At 48.7% G+C, this 19,876-nt stretch overlaps 1 protein-coding gene across 1 annotated transcript in view; it reads right to left on the bottom strand.

The window, feature by feature from the left end:
* ADAMTS2 (ADAM metallopeptidase with thrombospondin type 1 motif 2) overlaps positions 1–19,876 on the bottom strand; it is a 214,447-nt gene that overhangs the window by 46,822 nt on the left and 147,749 nt on the right. The window contains exon 6 of the mRNA XM_032395767.1: positions 4,294–4,450. Within this exon, the coding sequence (XP_032251658.1) occupies positions 4,294–4,450 (157 nt within the window). The remainder of the gene's footprint in view (positions 1–4,293; positions 4,451–19,876) is intronic.

Here is a 19,876-nt window from a genome sequence, read left to right as displayed (position 1 = left end):
GAAGCCAAAAGTCAAAAGAGTGGAGGAAGATGCAGGGCAGTAGGTATAAAAATTCATGGAAGGAAGTGGTGGGTGTGATGAGCATGTACATTATATAAGTATACTCATTTTTATAAAAAGGATCACTAGAATGATCAACCAGAAACTAATAAAAATGACTATCTGTAGAAAATGGGAATGGGGTAAAATGGGTCCACTCTTCTGAATATATAGTTTATATGGTTTTTTAAAGCTCTTTCTTTTGAAGTATGATATACATCCATAAAAATGCATAAGTCATAGGATACAACAAGTGAATCATCACAAAAGGATCACACCTGTGTAGCTCTCCCCAGTTAAGAAATATAATTGTATCAGCACCGCAGAAGCCCCTTCTTGCTGCCTCCAATCATGACATCCTCTCTCAAAATAGGAGGAAATATTCACAAATTGTATATCTGATAAGGGGTTAATATTCAAAATATATAAGGAACTCAAACAACTCAATAGCAAAAACAAACAAACAACACAATTTAAAAATGGGTAGAGGACCTGAATAGACATATTTCCAAAGAAGACAACCAGATGGCCAACAGGTACATGAAAAGATGCTCAACATCACTCACCATCAAGGAAATGCAAGTCAAAAACACAATGAGGTATCACTCCACACCTGTTAGAATGGCTAGTATCAAAAAGACTAAGAAATAACAAGTGTTGGTGTGGAACTGGGACCCTTGTGCTTTGTTGGTGGGAATGCAAATTGGTGCAGCCACTGTGGAAAACAGTATGGAGGTTCCTCAAAAAATTTAAAAATAGAACTATCTTTAACTATAGAACTATGATCCAGAAATTCTACTTCGGGGTATTTATATATTTATCTGAAGGAAACACAAGCACTAACTCAAAAAGCCATCTACAGCCCCCATATTCATTGCAGCATTATTTATGATAGCCAAGACGTGGAAACAACCTAAGTATCCATCAGTGGATGAATGGATAAAGAAGATGTGGTGTATACACACACTGGAATATTATTCAGCCATAAAAAGGAAATTCTGCCATTCACAACAACATGGACGGAACTTGAGGGCATTATGCTAATTGAAATAAGTCAGGCAGAGAATGACAAACACCCTGTGATCTCACTTATATGTGGAATCCAAAAATAAATAAAGCCAAACTCATAGATACAGAAGCAGTGGGTAGGGGGTGGGCAAAATGAGGGAAGGGGGTCAAAAGGTACAAACCTCTAGTTATAAGATCTGAGGATGTAATGTACAGCTTGGAAACAGTAGTTCATAATACTGTATTGTGTATTTCAAAGTTGCTAGGAGAGTAGATCTTAAAAGTTCTAAGCACAAGAAAAAAACCTTGTAACAATGTGTGGTGATGGATATTAACTAGACTTGTGGTGATCATTTCACAATATATCCTATCATTATGTTGCACACCTGAAACTAATATAATGACATATGTCAATTATATCTCAATGAAAAAAATTAAATTAAAAAAGGAGGGGTGTCAAGCTTCATTTTTTGCCCCAATTTGGATATTTGCCTGATCTGACCATTTGACCATTTCAACCATTTGTTGAAAAGACCATCTTTCCCCTCCACTTCACAATAAATCAAGCATCCATCCATGGGTGTGTTCAAGTCTGGACTCTGTGTTCTCATGATTCATTTGTCAACCCTTGCATCAAAATACACTCTTCAACTACTGTATTTCTGGGAGCACTGAATACTTTGCTCATCTTCTCCAATTGTTCTTGACTGCTCTTGGCCCACTGAATTTCTGGATGAATATTAGAATCAACTTGTCGATATCTCCAACTATTCTGCTGGATCTGAACTTGTTCTGGAGTGCACTTGCATTCTCTTGCAGGTCAGTTTGGAGAAAATTGATTTCTTTACAATAGCGAGTCTCCCTATCCATTAGCATGGCACACCGCTTCATTGATTTTGTCTTTTATAACTTCTGTACGTGTGTTTTACAGTTTTGGGATCTAGATCTTGGATACCTTTTGTTAAACTTATTCCTAGGTGTTTGCTATTTTTTATTCTTTTATTATTCTAAGTGGTACTAGTTTTCAAATTTTAATTTTTTGCTGTTAGAATACAGAAATTCAATTGATTTTTATATATTGACATTATATGCAGGAAATTATTCAATAATGCTAATGACTTATTTGTAGATTCTTTTGGGTTTTCTATGTACACAGCATATTATTTTCAAATGAGAGTTTGATTTCTTCCTTTCTGACCCTTATTTTTATTTTTTTCTTGCCTTATTTCACTGGCTGGGACCTCTGCTACAATGTTGAATTGAAGTGGTGATAGCAAGTATTCTTGACCCATTCTCAGGTCTAGAGGAAATCCTTCCAACATTTCACCAGTATATATGATGTTTGCTAGAGCTTTTTTTTTATTTTTCTGGTAAGTATCCTTTATTACATTTAGAACATTTTCTTCTATTCCTAGTTCAATAAGACATTTGATCATAAATGGATATTAATTTTTGTAAAATACTTTTTCTTGATCAATTGAGATGATTCCACGATTCTTTTTCTCCTTTGTTCTATTAATTTGGTGAATTACAATGATGATTTTCATACGTTAAACCTTGCATTCCTAGGATAAGCCCAAATTCATTGTCTTATAGTGCTTTTTATGCATAGCACTGGATTTGATTTGCTAACATTTTATTTGGGATTTTGTATATATACTCATGGGAGAGATTGGCCTATAACTTTGTTTTTGTAATGTCCATCTCAGATTTTGGTATTAATGTTAGCAGGTCTCATAAAATCAGTTAGAAAAATGTTCCTCTCTTTCCATTCTGTGAGAGATTGTGTATGATTGATATTATTCTTCCTTAAAAATTAGGAAAAATTCTCTGGTGAAGCGATCAAGTTCTGGAGTTTACTTTGAAGGGGAGGCTTTTAATCATAAAGTCAGTATCTTTAGTTGATATGAGACTACTCAGATCCTTTGTTTCCCCAGATTTTATGTTTTGTCAAAGAATTTATAGCTTTCATCTAAATTTATCAACATAATGATGTTCAAAATACCTTCTCATTATCTTATTACCTTTCTTTAAAGTAAGATTTGTAATTATATCCTTTTTATATTCCTAATCTTAGTAAATCTGTATTTTCTTCCTTTCTTTTTTTAAACTAGCATGGCTGGGGGCATTCCGGTTCTAATTCGTGTTTTTCAAAGAACCAAATTTTGATTTTACTGATTTTCTTTACAACTGTTTTCCATTTCAACAATCCTGCTCTTACATTTATAATTTCCTTCCTTTCACTTTTATTGAGTTTAGTTAGCTGTTCTTTTTTGAATTTCTTGAGATAGAAGTTTCTATGATTGACTCTCCAGCCCTTTTGGTTGATTGGTTGATCCGGTTTAGCCATTTTGGTTGATGTGGTTGACTGGTAAACTGATACGGTTATAAATACAATTTAATCATTATATTAGCTACAGCCACAAGTTTTGATATGTAGTATTGTTGTTATCATTTTGTTTAAAAATATATTCTAATTTCTACTGTTACTTCTTTGAACCACAGATTACTGATGAGTATACTGTTTAATTTTCAAGCATTCACAGTTTTTTGAGTTATCTTTCTTTTCCAGTGTGTGGTTTCGATCTTCTGTATTTTGTTGAGATTTCCCTACGGCCCCGCCTAGTCTGCTTCGGTATGGTTTCGTGTTGCACTCATCAAGAGTGTGTATTCCTCAGTTGTTTGGTGTAGTATTCTGTAATTCATTAGGTCGTTTCTTCATTCAAGTCTTCTGTATCCTTACCAATGTTCTTATCTGTTGTTCTATCATTTACTAAGAATATGTTAAAATCTTCAATTATAATTGTAGGCCTTGTCAATTTCTCCTTTTAGAGCCGTCAGTTTTATACAGTTTGAATTTTTAACTGAAATCCTTTAACTTCTAAAGATGGAAAATTTATTCAAATTTGGTTTTTAAAGATGGGGGGAAGCAAACAACTCTGCCTTGGATCCCGTCTGGTCTTGGGGCTGCCAGCCCCAGGCTCTACCCATTTCACCACCTTTGACCTTTGCTGTCCCCCCGAGGGATGCAGTTTCCTGGGGGAAATGGCAGAGGCCCCAGTGGTCTTCGATGAGCCGGGAGGTCACTAGTACTTACGCAGCCCCTCACTGGCTAAGGCGGCCACAGCCTCTCTCTGCCCTGACACCCTCCCCAGTCTGGACCAAGGCTGCCGGGGACCCTTGCAAGGGCCAGTGGCTCATGCCCAGCTTCCCTCCTTTCTGTGCCCCTGCAGAGCTGAGGCTCACCTTGCATGCCCGAAGGCCCGAAGTCCTGCCGCGTGAGGAAGATGGCGTGATCGTGGTACTCATCGTGACCTGTGTCTGGCTTCTGCTGGAGGTAAGCCCAGCGGCAGACGTTCTCCAGGCTCTGAGAGGGGTTCCCGATCTCAATGAGGCTCATGGACTGCGGGAGGGAGGGGGGTCAGGAGAGACGGAAGTGAGGGGTTAGCGTCGGGCTGACTGGACGGGAGCTGAGCAAGCTGTAGTGCTCACAGACCCCCTCTGCTGGGGCCCTGGTCCACATGGCGCTGAGTCTGGTCCCCCTCAGGACCCTCCTCCCACTTGGCTCACTCTTCTGAGTGGAGGGAAGGCTCCCCAGGCACACACACCTGTGTGAGTGTCCACACGAAGCCATGGCCCACTTCTCAGATGAGACGTGGAAGCCAAGCTCCGAGGCCATCCGAGGCCTCACACAGTCCATCCCGCCTAGCCCACTTCCAGGGGCCCCTGCGGTGGTCTATCAGGCTTATTCTGTGCGGCCCTGGGCAGGAGGCAAATGCAACACGGACCTCATGCTGAAGAGCTCACAGTTCTGGCAGGGTCCCGGGCAGGGGAGACGGAACTCCCAATGTGGCGGGCAAGCCCAGAGAAGGGGACAGGAGCCCTGTTTCTCCCTGTTTGAAGGTCTTGCAGACAACAGCACAAACACCATGGAGGAGAAAAACTGCAGCAGATAGAGCAGAGGACCCACATACAGAACAGGGGCATAGCGATAATTCTCTCAGGAATCACAGATGGGAAGCCACTGGAAGCCCCACGTTCCATTTGTATCATGACTCATACCCGAGAGCAGGGCTGGCTGTGGGATGGGCAGCACGGCAGCCCGCTCTGCACCATGGTGTTGGCATTCCCTCTCTCATTCAGTCCTCACAACCACCCTGAGAGGCAGGAAAATGAGGCCCAGAGAGGTTAAGTAACTTGCCCTTAGCCACACAGCTGGGAAGCCTAAAACGGAAGTCTAGATTCAACGCCCTGCCCTAGACTGCCTCCCCAAACAAAACATATGCCATATTGTCCCCACAGCAAGGCTCCCCTATGCGGCACGCTTCCCTCTTCTCGCTGCTGTCCTCACACCAGGCAGTGTGTATACTCCTCTCACTACGAACTCCCACCACCGAAGAGCTCCCTCCATGCAAAGAGTCCTGAGCTTGTGCTTCTTCTCTTTCAGGACCCATCTGTCCATAAAGTAGAGATATGCATTCCCTAGTACACATGTATGCATGTGTTCTGTTTCTTCCCTGGCACAAATACATCCATCAAGCATAGCCACATATTCCTTTTCACGTATAGAAGTAGTGAAGAGTAGATAGAGGGTATTGCTGGGAAGCCAGGCTGTTCCAGAAGAAGGAAGAATGATTCAAGGCCAGGGCGGACCGCTCACTGCCAGGGTTCTCATGCATTATCCAAGTCAATGACTTACAAGATGGCGCACCAATTCCCAAGTCCCGAGCACAAGGCACCTGGGAGAGAAGAGTGCTCATTATAACGAGACATAGTGAGTCCCAATGAAGGAAGTCACAGACTGGAATGAGAGGTGTGATGACCAGGACCCGGACACAGGCACAGAGATGGACAGCCCAGGGGAAGCTGCAGCAGGGAAAGGGAGGTGCGTGACCACCCCAGTCAGGACCGGGAGGAGAGTGTGACTACCTCTGGCCAGTGAGCTGTGAGCAAAAGGGACCAGTGCCTCTTCCTGGTCGGAGTATTTAACCGCCCACAGGAGACCCTGCAGAGATCGCTCCTCGCTCCCAGCAATGTCGAGATGGTAGCTGCTCTCTCACCCAGGCCCTGAGCGACGGAGACGCCGAACACATAACAGGAGCAGGAAATAAGTATCTGCTGCCGTAAGGCCGTAGCACAACCTCCGCTGCCCGGACGAAGGGAGCGTGCTGTGTCCCATCTAAGCCAGACGCCTGCAGGTCAGCCCCAGTCCCTGCCAGGTGGAGCTGCCTCCAGAAAACCAGAGAGGTCGCAGCTCCGAAGAAGGAATCAGGTGGGAAGACCCCCTTTCTAGGGAACTAGCTCTGGGTGGAAGGAGAAGGAAAAGACTCTTGTGGGCGGATGTGAGTTGGTGTTAGAATTTGGGGCCTGTGCTCGTACCCACTGAGCTGAAGATTGCCAGCCCGAGTCTAGATCAGAGGGAGATCACCAGGCCACCAATGGGCACTCGATCTAGGATGGCCACAGAGCCCCCACTGGAGTGCGACCTCCCCACTCACCAAGCCCACAGAGCAGCTGAGCAGCCTTGCTGGGCCACCTCCCATAGAAGGAGCTCTGTTTCCTCCAGGGCTATGTCTACCAGCCCACATGTCAGGAGGTCATTGCCCATGATGGGCTGGCCTGCCCTCAGGGTCCTTAGGGTTCCATGTGTTGGGCTAATTCTAGGCTGGTTCCCTCCAAGGCCCTGGTGGGCTACATAGTCTACTTCAGAAGGGAATCTCGGTCCTGCCCACGCTCAAGGGGAGGGGACTATGCCAGGCTGTGAATACCAAGAGGTGGGGTCACAGGGGCCCTCCTAGAGGCTGCCTGTCCCAGAGATGCATCTCATTCATGTGTGTCAGGCAACCTCTCCCGTCAAGGTCAGTTTGAGTTGTGTTATCGTCACATGCTATGAGAGTCTTGAGCAACGCACTTCTTCCTTGGGGAAACCACGGGAACCCCAGTCAAGGGCAGTGGCTGGTCTCCGGGGTCCAGCTGGTGTGCCCCACACCAGTGGGAGAAGAGCTCTGGCCACATCTTTGAGGAGGAGTCCAAAGTCCAGCCAGAAGGATACACCTGTTTCAGGGCCAGAGAGCAGGAAAAGGACCACGAGGTCAAGGACAGAATCAAAGGCAGGAGCCAGGCTGAAAGAGGCTGAGAGCGAGTGGGGGTTGGGGGGACAGGCCAGAGTGCTCAGGAGGTGGGCTTGTGGGAAGTACTGGGAGGGTGTTGAAGCCCCAAACACCAACAGGGGTGAGGCAGGTTGGTTATGAGAAAAACAAATCTATCTTTTGTGTTGCCCATTGAGAAAGGGGTAAGGGTACGCAGAAATATTTCCTCGCCATGATAAAGAAGGTGGGGGTCGATCAGTGGTAAGTGAAGACGCTAGCAAAGCCAGAAGCCCCTACACAGTTGTCAGGGTGACAGCACCCAGCACCCCGCTACCGTGGGTATGCAGAAATGGGGCCAGATTGGATTTCTTGGGCCAATCTTCGAATCTGGGTCTTCCGAAGTAAGCCCACCTCCTAGTAAATGTTGACCCCGCTTAAAGTCAGTTATGTGGACAAAACAAAACACATCCCCCAGGTCACCGGGTTGAGAACCCCGGAATAATGGTCCTCAGGCAGACAGCCCCAACACGCCCTTCTCCACTGGCCCCGGAGGAACCAGCAAGCGCCTTCTTCCTCCCAGAGATTCCTATGGTTCAGCCCAGCCGCCCAGCCCCTCTGGCAACCGGAGTGATTTTGCCACTGCAGCAGGATGATTTATTGAAATATTGATTTGCGTTTTGCTCTCGCCTTGTCTCTGCCCATTTCAAGAAGGCAGCCTGCCACGTGCGTTCTCAGGTCCCACGGGGCCTGGGCTACAGGGGCCAGAGCAGAGGTTGTCTGGGCTCTGAGGACACTCCCTGGGGAGAAGGGCAGAGAGAAGGGCTGGAAAAGGGCTGCACCAGGACGGAGTGGTCCTGGGGAGGCAGATCTCAGAAAACTCTGGCCGTGTGCTGGGCTCTGGGAGCGAGCGGCCCAGATGGGACTCTGAGAGATGGAGGAGGAGGGTGACGTCAGCTCTCAGTCACCCAAGAGGCAGAGGAGCTCGTACATCCTATGTCTCTGCCCATGTCCCAACTTTCTCAGGGCTCTGGCCCATCTAAGATGTGCACAAAGGAACCTAGGACCGGGATCCTCATCCTTGCTGGGTCTGGAGCATTCAGGAGAGTGTGGGTACGCAGGGGCCAGCCTATGAGCTGACAGTGACCTGTGCCCCTTGGCAGGCACAGGGCCCCCGGGACATTGAGAAGGGAGGGGACACAGGAGGGGGGCATTGCTGGTGCCCTATCAGCAGGGTCCAGATCATAGTGTGGCAGGAGATGAGCAGGGGAGGTATGGGGGCTGGCAGGTAGGGGAGGAGGGGGCTTCTGGCTCTGGTGGAAGGTGGCAAGGGGGCCTACACAGGACGTGTGAGGAGAGGACTGCGAGCTTGCAGGGGAAGTGTGGGGTCCACAGCGCCTGGGGACAGAGTCAAGGGATTGTCTTTTCCTGCCCGGCTTGCTTGCTTGGTAAGAGCTTGGCAGTTTTGCTTTGAGGCGCTCTTGCGCTTATCCGGGTGCAGCCCCTGGGGGTCAGTCCAAGTGCTCTGCCCACCCCTGAGCACGGCTGGGCCTGGGACCAGAGTAAGGCCAGAGGAGCAGAGGTTCAAAAGGACTAAACAGCTTGAAGCAGGTTTTTCCTGGAGGCGACGCCCCCAAAACCACCTCCCATGTGCTTCTGCCTCCTGCACCCCAGATTTAGCCTTTCCTCCACCTGCTCCTCTCAGGTCCTGAGAGCCACCTGGCCTTCCCACAGGCTCCCAGAGCTTCGGGGGCTCCTGGCAGACAGACATCCAAGCAGACGAGCAGGGAGACCCCAGCACAGGGGTCTGGGCCAGCCCCTGTGGCTCACTGGGACTCTGACGGTTCTTCCTGCTGCAGCCTGACCCCCATCTCTGCTACCCAGTCACACCGACAGCCCTCTGATCGGCCCCACTCTGCAGGGCCCCGTGGACCCTGCCCTGTCTTTGCCATGGAGCTGTGAGCTGTGACTCTCTTCCCAGCGAGGAGAGGAAGCCTCTATTTCTCCCATCTGGATCTCCTTCCAAAGTGCCAAAGTGCCAGAGAGAGTTGCCCGTTGCAATTAAGAAAGCTTCTCATACCCGGCTGGCTTAGATCACCTGCGTTCCTCCCAGCCCTCACGGCACCTGTCTCTTGGCCGCCTGCTCGCCTCTGCATGGGTTTCTTTAGGAAAACCTGTTGGTACACCTCGCCTGTTCCCACCTGTGCAGGGACAGGGACCATGCGTGGCCCAGGACCTCGCAGATGGGACGCTCCTCCCCCGGGGGGAGCCGCGGGCACCAGCTGCACAGAGTGAATTGCAGCAGAGCGGTGGTCACACCGTGTTCACTGTGGAAGGGGCATTTCTGCAGCCCGGGGCGGGGGGAGCTGGGTGGTAGCTCCGGGTTTATAGGTAGCGCCTAAGGTAGGCGGTACAATTGCCCTAAGATACAGGTGCTGTTCTTATCCGGAGGAGGAACTGCATCAGGGCCAACTGAACAGCCCCAAGTCTCACTGCTACACCGGGGTGGACGTGGGTCTGGAAGGACGGGAAAGGAAGGGCGGGGCCCCGAGGTGGCCACCAGGTGGCGCTGCGGCCACAAGAACGGCAGGGCTGGGCCGGCTGGCAGGACACCCGATGCCGGGCCCGCATCTGAGCCCAGGAAGGCACAGGGCAAAGGGGACTTTGAAGGCCAAAGCAAGCTCTGGGGTCCCACCCTACACACGCCAGTTAAGACCTGTTCAGAAGTTCTGTTCCAGTCACTGCCCTCTGACACTTCCATTGTCTGCCCTTGAATGAACTGAATGATTCATGTTCTTCCCTCCTCCCGTCAAGGCCCAGTAGCTTGGAGGTCGGTCTAACAGCCTGGAATGGCACCCAGCCGTGGGGCGGCCATGCTGGTGCAGCCCCCTGGACCCCAAACCTGCCCAGCAGCTCGCCAGGGCACGGGCAGGTGACAGGTGGGGCTCACCTGGGCAGTACGAGAGTCCTGAGGTTGGAGACCTGCTCATCTCTCCTCCACGTATGTTCTCGGGCAAGTTACCTCACTGCGCTGAGCTCCCCATCTGCAGAATGGGTACAACCACAGCGCAGAGCCAGGAGCACAGGGGCTTCTGCCGGTGACGGTCGGCACCTACCAATGTTCCTTGTCCGTCGCTGTGGTAGCAATGATCCTCACTGTCAGGTGGGGGTGGCCGTGCGCCTGCCCCACGGATGCTCTGTGTGGGTGAAGTGAGCTCAGAGCTCATCATGAGGGGCATCCACGACGAGCAAAAGGCCTGAGGCCAGAAGGCGAGCCCCTTCTTTCTCTGCCTGGGACTCCCATACCATGAAGACATGCTCCAGACATCTTCCCAGAGGCTGGGAAGCTATTTCCAGAGAACACCAAGATGCCAGCATGGGATTCTCAGCACAAACCTTCCCAGGCTTAGCCATGGCAGGCCTCCGAGGGATGGGGCCCAGCCCCTGCGAATCCCCGTGCTTCTCTGGACCCTGGGAGGTCCGGCTCGGGAGGTAGGCTGGGATGACAGGGGCCAACCACCATTAAGTTGGGGCATGGGACCCAGACTCTGGGGAGACTGGGGACTGTCCCTGAGGTGCTCCCAAACCTCTCATACACATAGGGCAGCCGAGGTCCAGCACCGGTGAGCACTGGCCAAGGACACGCAGTAAGAGGGATGGTGGCACTAGGCCCTGGGACACAGACCCCCTCGCCCCCAGCACTCTCTTCTCTTGCCTCCCACTAAGGGTTCCACAGCCAGAATTTCTTAGACTTTCCCCTCCAACGCTGAAAAATTCCTTTGAGCGCTCCACACTTGGTCTTGACTTGGGTCTTTCACGACCAGATACCTTATGTTCTTCTCTGATTGTCCCCAGGTCTCTGATTTCCATTTGCTTTGATTTCCATCATCCTAGGAAATATTTAAAATGAGAACAGTTCAGTAGCTTCGGTGCCTTCTCAAAAAAATCAATTGAAAAGCCAGTTGCTATGCAACCCTCAAGTGTTGCTGATGTTCTGCTCCCTGGCTGATGGCATATTGTATAAAATAAGATAATCTCTTTTCTTCTTCTTCTTCTTTTTTAAAAAATGGAGAAAAATGTTGTTTTAGGAAAAACTTGAGATAACTCAGAGGCTTCTCATGAGCTGGAAGACAAACAACATGTCACTCGTGTAAATGCTACCGACTTTATCCCCTCTGGAGCCTTGTGGGGTCTGGGGACAGGCTCGGGGGAGCTGGTCTATTCCCATCACAATTTGGAATGAACAGCAGGATCTGAATATGTGGGCCGCTTTCTGCCCCGAGTCTGTCTTGGCCTCATAGCCCCAGCCGAGAACCCCCAGATCTTGGGGGGCACCGCTCCATCCCCTCTCCTCACAGGGGTCCCAGCTACAGTCATCTTGGCTTGCCTGATGCTTAAGCCCATCCAGGGATGGGGTTCTCCCTCCTTGACAGGAAACACGAGTTTCCTGAAGAGCAGCTCACCAGAATGCACCTGCAGATGAGCCAAACTCCATCTCCAGACCCCCAGTCTAGAAGCCCTGCCCAATTTCTCCCTGAACGAGCAGACCTCATTCCCTCCGACACAAATGCTGGGCCTCTCATTCCTGAGACCCCGGCTGGGCGGTCATCGGCCCGGCCACTGCATCCGGGTCCACCCCCTGCTCGATTTCCTTCAAGGTGCTCCCCTTGAAGGACACTCTGAAATGATGTTTCGTTTGTGACTTCATGGGGAGCTCACGCTCCACTCCTGGAAAGCACGCAGGACCCCGGATCGACCTGCTCTTCCTGCTCCCACGATGCCCTGCAGAGACCTCCGAACAGGGCCTCGCCCTGGTGGCTGTGCAGAGCAGGGTCTGCGACTGGCGGACACACCCCGTTAACTGTCCCCAACGAGGTAAGTGCCGAAACGAGAAAGTTTTCTAGCAATCTGATGGTGTGATTGTATGTGAACGGAACTTGATAATAAAAAGTCTGGGCTGGTCTTTTTGTAGATCTTGGTTTTGTCACATTTTCCTTTTCTAATAATTCCTTTTAAATGTATTTTCCAGGAGTATCGGTCAGTGATGGACCTTCGGGGCTGGGGAGTTCTGTGTGTCTGGCTCAGCGACCTCGGTCCTACAGCCGCTCTTCACGGATGGTCACTTTCCTGTGTTGGCTGAGGCTCCAGGTCGGTGGGACGGGCCCTGCTTTCCCGTAGCCGTGGCTCCTGAGTCCCGTGGCCCGTGACTGTGCTCACGTCAATCGACCAGAACCCACAGCTGGGCACGCTGCGTGGCCCCTGGGTTCCTAATGCTCTGTGCCCAGCAACACTGGACCAACAGCTGGGGCCTCCCCCCAGTCCCTTCACGTCGGGGCATGGGTGCAGCGCCAGCCCCCCTGTGGTTGGCTAGCCGTGTCCTCCTAACTCTACTCTCTCCCCACCTGCCCTGCTGCGGTGTGTCCTCCCTCAGGAAATCGAGAGCCACATCGTGGAAGCTCAAGGAGGACCGAGCATCAGTCAGGCCCTGTAACTTTCTGGAATCCCCCAGGGCACACGATGGGCACTGGCCTCTCCCAGAGGCCTCCACCACAGCCTCACGGGCCTGACCTGGGCCCCGGGGCTTCCAGGGGACAGGCAGGGTGGGGCAGGACAAGGTGGGCAGAGCGTGGGGTGAGCTTTGCTTACAGGAGACCGGGCAGCCCAGCTGGATCCCCAGGGGCCCGGGACTGGGGATGGGCAGGCCCCACATCCTGCTATGCTCTCTATCCTGACTCTTCCAGTGTCATCAGCAGAGGTCTGAGGCCAGCCTGCTGAGCCCGTGGCTGGGTACAGTGGGCGCTCCCTGGATTTAGCTCTGAAGCATGCATACTCCAGATTCTCCCTTCTAATTCCTAAACTCCTTCCCAGCATGAAGTCAGGGGGGCTGGGAGGAGCATTGGTCTCCCCGTGCCCCTCTCGGTTTCCACTGTACTAGTCCTGGTCTCGCTGAGGCTGCCCTACTGCCCAGGGGAGCTCCAGCCACCCACCTTGCCAGTTGTGGTCTGCCCACGTCCCCATACGTCCCTGGGAAGATCAAGCTGCAGCCTGACAATGGGGTCCATGCCCCCTCCCCTTATTCCCCACTCTGCCTCTGGGAGACTCGGGGGAGGGGGTACCCACATGGTCCTGGCAAGGAAGAACCCCTTCCCACGAGGCGGCATGTAAGGGGAGGCCAGACTGGCCTCGGCCATGGGGCGATTTGGCCTCACCTGCAGGTGAAGCCGCACACCTGTGGCAGCCGCATTCCAGCCCAGACGGCTCTCTCAGAGGCCCCCAGGCCTGCAAGTGGCAGGTCCCTGAGCCCAACCACAGGAAGGGAAGACCGTGACCCTGAGAGCAGAAGGACGCAGACCCTTGCCCCTGCCCCCAAGCCACCACAGAGAGGAGGTGCAAGTGAACGCAGGAAGTCCCTTCTATGTCCTCCTTCAAATCAGGAGTGAAATGTTGACATGTCAGAGCCCTGCGGCATACCACTCGAGACCCTAATCGGGCGCATTCAGTTAAACGGGATTACTTGGACTCTACCAGTTTTAAATGCTTTAAAAAAAATGTAAACCATTTCTTCATAATTAAAAATGCACTATTTTAAATGAAACATGCTTATCATGATATACTAAGAAAATTCAGTAAAGTGCAAAGAGGAAAATAAGAGTCCATGGCCTACCGCCCAGAGAGAAGTATTAGTTACCTTCGATGTATTCCTTCCAGGCCCTTCTCTATAGATACTTGGACACAACACTAAGATCTTACTGTAAGTTATAGGCTCCTTTTTTCAAAAAGCAAACAAAGTTAACTTTGGGCTGTAACCATTCCCCAGTGCTCTTTAGGATGCTTTGGAAATGGGATTTCCTGGTGGCCCCATATTCTACCACATAGACATATTAGAGTTTATTTAACTAGACCCCTATGAGTGGACAGTTCAAATTTTCTCCCATTGTTTATACTCAGAAATGAGGCCATGGCCTTCGTCTTCTTCCTAAACCTTTGTCCACAGCTCTGACAACTGCTTTGGGATAGAGTCACAGAAAAGCATGAATGGGGGCAGACACGAAGAACCTTTTTAAGGGCAGTGGTGAATATTGTCACATTTCCTTCTAGAAATACATACACATTTATACACATATCGGAAAAGCGTTATCGCTTCATCCGCCCAAACCAGCAGTTAAATCCCTTTCTAATCTTAACACCTTAATGCTTTAAAAGTGGTAAACGGTTTTATTTATTTCATAGTACAATTAAATATTTTCCCCCTTATTTTTGGCCATTTGTATTTTTCTTCTGCGTACTGTGATATCTCCTGCCAATTCTCTTTCTCCTATGATTGGTAAGAGCTCTTCACATATTAGGATATCTTTGCCATATTGCAAGTGTTTTTCATGCTTGGGCTTTGTCTTTTAATTGTTTCTTGACAGAAGCTTTATATTTTCAGTATTCAAATATATCTGTCTTCCCCTTTCCAGTTCCTTCTCTTGTACTTAGGCTTAGGGAGCCCTTGGCAACCAATGTTTTCTTCTTGATCTTTGTGGTTTAAGTCGTGGAATGTGTTATTGGCCTGTATTTATCATATGTTATATTTAATTTACAATATATGAAATGTGTATCAGTCCTACATTGATTTATGACACTTAATAACCATTTCACTTACATTTATCACAAGGTATCTACAGGAAGTGTGTTTTCAGAGCTACGGAGCTTGTTCAATTGATCTGTTCGTGCTTATGCAGATATGGTATGATTTTAATTTTTTTCACTTCACAAGATGTCTGGAGTAAATCTCTATTTGCTTAGCTTTCAAGGTTTTCCCAGCCAGTCTTGACTGGCTTCTTAGGCTTCCAGATGAATCTTGGAATCATTTCATCCAAGTTCCAATTATTAATTTGGGAAAAATCGATACCTCTACTGTCCCCAGTCTTCTCTCATTTCTATATCTTTCCTTCCAGTAACAATGAGCAATTTTCTTACGAAAGGTCCTACATGTATCTTGTTAGGATGAGGCCAGGTATTTTATATTTTTGACTACTAGGGCCTGTGGGTTCATGAAATAATTAGTGATTTTTATAGAATTATCTTATATTTGGGGGCACCTGGGTGGCTCAGTCAATTAAGCATCTGCCTTCAGCTCAGGTCATGATCCCAGGGTCCTGGGATCAAGTCCTGCATCAGGCTCCCTGCTCAGGGGGTAGTCTGTTTCTCCCTGTGCCCTCTGCTCATGCTCTTTCTCTCTCTTTCTCTCTCTCTCTCTCTCGGTCAAATCAATCTATCTTTTTAAAAAAGTGTTTAAAAAAATAATTATATTTGGCCAATTCACCAAGCTTCTTTATTAACTCTAAAAGCTTTACAGCGGATCCTTCTGGGTTTTCCAGGCACACAATCATCAGCAAACAATTTTTACGGTTTTATCTGTTCTTTTCCCATGTTGGCTCCATGTCATAAAGACACCTTCAAGAATTTGCAGAACCTCAGTAACAAAGTCACCTTCTTGTTGCCGACTTTACTGTGACTGCCTCCAGACGGGCAGCATTTCCCAAAGTGAGTGCTGTAGAACACTGGCTCCAGGAGGAGAAGGGTTCCATTGAGAAACAGGTTTGAGAAACCATGTGTCCTGATCCATCTCTTAAGATGCACCAGGGATGTTTCTGTCCTAAAGCCTCTGAGAAATTCTGCTGTCAGGAATGCTTGTTCCATGTGCTTTTACAAGCCTTTCCCAGACTCATTCGACTGTGGAATCCCTCTATTTTCCTGTGTGAACATCTATGAACATCCTAAGAATTAGCTAGGCAGAACGCCTTTGGGGACATGTGCTTCTTTCTCCACCTTTAAATAAAATCTTGGTTGTCATGTTACCATCTGTTTCCACAGATTTTTGAATACCAGGAGATCCTCTCTCAGCTCCTATGCAACTGATCATGCCCCTTGCCCCAGTGGTGCCTTCAGCATTAGGGGCTCCTGGGGCTCTTTCTTAGCTGCCCCCCACTCAGCATACTTCTCTGTGCCTCCCACCCCCCACCACTGGTGCCTTTGCGAGCAATGCTCAGCTCTTCTCTCGAAGCTCCAGACCCCCATGCCAGGCTCTTCCTGGCTGTATTTACTGGGATGGCACTGGGCACCTCAAACACAACATATCTCAACTGAACTCATTGCCTTTCTCCCCGACACTCTGCTTCTCCTCCTGTGTTCTCCATCTCAGGGGTCGGCATCATCATGCACCAGGCTGCCCAAGGCCTGGGCCCAGCATCTCTCCACCTTCATCCATCCACTCAGTACCCATGCCCTCCAGACTTGGCCTCCTACCAAAGTTTTTTCTTTTCTTTTCTTTTCTCTCTCTCTTTTTTTTTTTTTTAAAGATTTTATTTATTTATTTGACAGAGAGAGAGCACAAGCAGGGGGAGAGGGAGAGGGGGAGGAAGAAGCAGGCTACCTGCAGAGCAGGGAGCCTGATGCAGGACCCCATCCCAGGCCCTGGGATCATGACCTGAGCTGAAGGCAGACGCTTAACTGACTGAGCCACCGAGACACCCCCCAGAGCTCTCTTTTGTCTGCCTTCCTTACTCCAGCCTGTGGTCGTGGTCTCAGTATAGCCCACAGCTGTCCCCCCTTCAACGGCGCCCGCACCCTCCCCAGCCAGGCTCCCACCCCCCATTCTACATACAGGAGTCCAGCATTGTCTTAGAAATGTACATCGGGTCCTGGAAACATCCCTGTGCTGGTTCTTCTCCCTTTACTCCCTTCCAGTCGCTTGACCTGACCCCGTGAGGCCTGCCTGCCCCACCTTTGTCCCCACGAGTCTCTGACCCCCTCTTATAATCGTTTCCTTGTCTGTACCTCTGCTCTAGAAGCAGGTCTGGAGGCTGGGGACCACCTCAGTGGCCCAGCACAGAGCTTGGCACACAGAAACCCTTCGTGAATTATGTATTAGATGAGGAGCTTTCGTCATTCGGCAAACTGATGTGATGAACTGTATGAACAGACTTCCTGATAAGCCAATGATCGCCTTATTCCAAGGATAAACCCTATTTTATCGTGGTGGGAGTTTCATTTTATGCGTTATTGAATTAAGCTCTTAAAGCCTCAGGATTTTTTACATCTATTTTTAGAAGGAAAACAGGTCTGTACACTGTCTTGGACATGTTACCTTTGGCAGCTTTGAGTATAGGAATCACACTGGCTATAAAAATAAATTAGGTGGATGTCAGAATATATATATGTATACGCTCTGAAACAATTTCTATGGTGTTCTATTATCCTTGCTTAATAATTCCTTAGAAATGAATAAGAATGCACTGCAAAAATAGACAATCTGACTCTCAATTTAGAGGTAATTTTCAGAGAACTTTGAAAATGCTAGAGAACTTGAGCTCCCACCATGGTTATGGGACTTATTATCATGTTTTATACATGCCTTCTTTTTGAGGAATCATAGAATGCTTGAAAATTACAAAAGCACTTTAGGTTATAAAGAAAATTGCAGTGAATTTTCTACAGCTAAAACTGTTTGGGCTATATTCTCTGGAGTCGGCTTTGAAATATTCTCATTTCCCAGGAAATCCTTGATTTGCCAGGATCTCTGTCCACCTTCAGGGTCTGACTCTTCTGCAGATGGCACACTGGGGTCACACCGAGCATCTACAGGCCCGCAGCAGTGAAGGGGAGAAGAAGAACCACAAGAAGAAATGGCCTTGGGTGGGGACAGTTTAGCACAGAGCCCGCCAGGGCGTGGTTAAAATAAACCAGGCTTTGCTTCCTTGGGAAATCAACACTTTTTAGGCTAAATGAGAGCCAGAGCTTTGCCAGCACAGGTAAGCAATGAACGGTGCACAATTTCCAAATTTTTCTTTTGAACTTATATGAAGGGGCAACTGGAGGGAGGGGCGGCAGAGGGGACGCAAGCTGCCACCTGGTGCCCAGACCAATCTGTGGCTATCCTCTTTCTACCTCCAGGGCCGACCTGAAGTTTCCCATTGCCCTCCTCCAGGGGTAAAGGGAAGGGGTGGGAGATATAATTGTGTCCACACCTCCCCAAACCCTCCTATAGCCGGAGGTGAGTGTATGCATCCCCTCCTCCACTAATTACTCTGAGCCTCCGGAGGGGACGGGACTGGGCCTGAATGGGTCTAGCAGCTGCCTAGTGTGGCAACTTCCCCAAATGCCTCCTCTCCTGCCCAATAAGCATCCTCGTGTAGGCTACATTATGCATGCCCTTCCTAATCTTTCGGTTTGTGCTTCCCCTCTCTCTCCTTTTCTAGATGCATATGCCAGAGTTTTGCTTTGGCCAAAGCTCTCTTCTTGATTGGGTCAGTTATTTCTATGTCCTAATTTTTTTCATTTCTGCTTTTCTGAAACTTATTTCCTTATTTTTGTCCCCCCTAGGTTTTTGGTTTGTGGTTCTTGTTGACATTTGTGTTAACATTACTGAGTTCAGTGCAGGGTTAGTGTGTATTCATTCTCTCTTGTGCAGTCTTGGGAAGCACCTGCAAATTTGCCTCTGAATACAGCTTTGGCCACACCCCGTAGGTTTTGAGCTCTAGTACTATCATTTTCATTAGTGTTCCAAGTAATTGCAATGCTCATAGCCTCCTTCCTAGCTGGTTGTTTTTCAAATGTTTAAAGACATTGGATTTGGGGCACCTGGGTGGCTCAGTCAGGTAAGCGTCTGCCTTCAACTCAGTCATGATCCCAGGGTCCTGGGATGGAGCCCCGCTTTGGGTTCCTTGCTCAGTGGGGAGTCTGCTTCTCCCTCTGCCCCTCCCCATCGCTCATGTTCTCTCTCGTTATCTCTCTCTCAAATAAATAAACAAAATCTTAAAAAAAAAAAGACATTGGATTTTTTTTTTTGTTAATATATCCCTTCCCTTCACCCTATTTTAGGGTACTGAGTCAGAGAATATAGCCCAAACAGTTTTAGCTGTAGAAAATTCACTGCAATTTTCTTTATAACCTAAAGTGCTTTTGTAATTTTCAAGCGTTCTATGATTCTTCAAAAAGAAGGCATATATTTCTGTAGGGCAAAGAAAAAATGATATAACTGCTAATTTAACATCATACATTATTATTATATTATTCGAAACTTCTATGCCTTTTAAAATGTAATCTGTTAAAGGTCTTGAAAAGAGTATAAAAAATTCCCGCGGTTAGGTTTTCATCAATTTCTCCCTTGTCCTCACAGTCTGCTTTGATGTATTTTATGTTCTCTGTGGGGAGCACAAAGGACCATGACTGGTGTCCTCACTGTGGCCACTTCTACTTTGGAGCGACAGGCTTCCTGGTAAAGACAGTGGGCTCAAGGTCCGCTATTCCTGGAGTCACCCAGCCGTAGGAACCCTTCGTTGCCGTTTTTTAGACCACGGGCCTTGTAAGTTGTGTGCAGTTGGATTTTATTTTTGGAGACTGAGATCCTCTGTCTCTGAGCAGAGGAGTTTAACCCTGCACCTAATTACCATGTCTGATGACTGATTTTGTACATAGTGAGTGAAGTCGGACCACGGATTCTGGAATTCGGCTGCGAAGGTGAGAAGCCCAACTCCCGAGGAGCCAAATGACACTGTCCACTCACCCAGCACACCACCAAGCTGCTTTAAGCCTCAGTGTTCTTATCTGTGAAATGGGGATCATCCTAGCTCCAGCTCCCCATCTGCCCTTGGACTGAGTGAGCTAACACGAGTAAGGTCCTTCTGAGCCGCCCGGCACAGAGCTCCTTCCTTTCTCACCACCCCTCCTTTCTCTGTACCCCCTTAGCTTTCAGGTCA

Source organism: Phoca vitulina, unplaced genomic scaffold (genome assembly GCF_004348235.1).
Source record: "Phoca vitulina isolate PV1807 unplaced genomic scaffold, GSC_HSeal_1.0 scaffold87, whole genome shotgun sequence".
NCBI lineage: Eukaryota > Metazoa > Chordata > Mammalia > Carnivora > Phocidae > Phoca > Phoca vitulina.
Note: the sequence above shows the minus strand (reverse complement) of the source record. Positions and strands in the feature narration are given on the sequence as shown.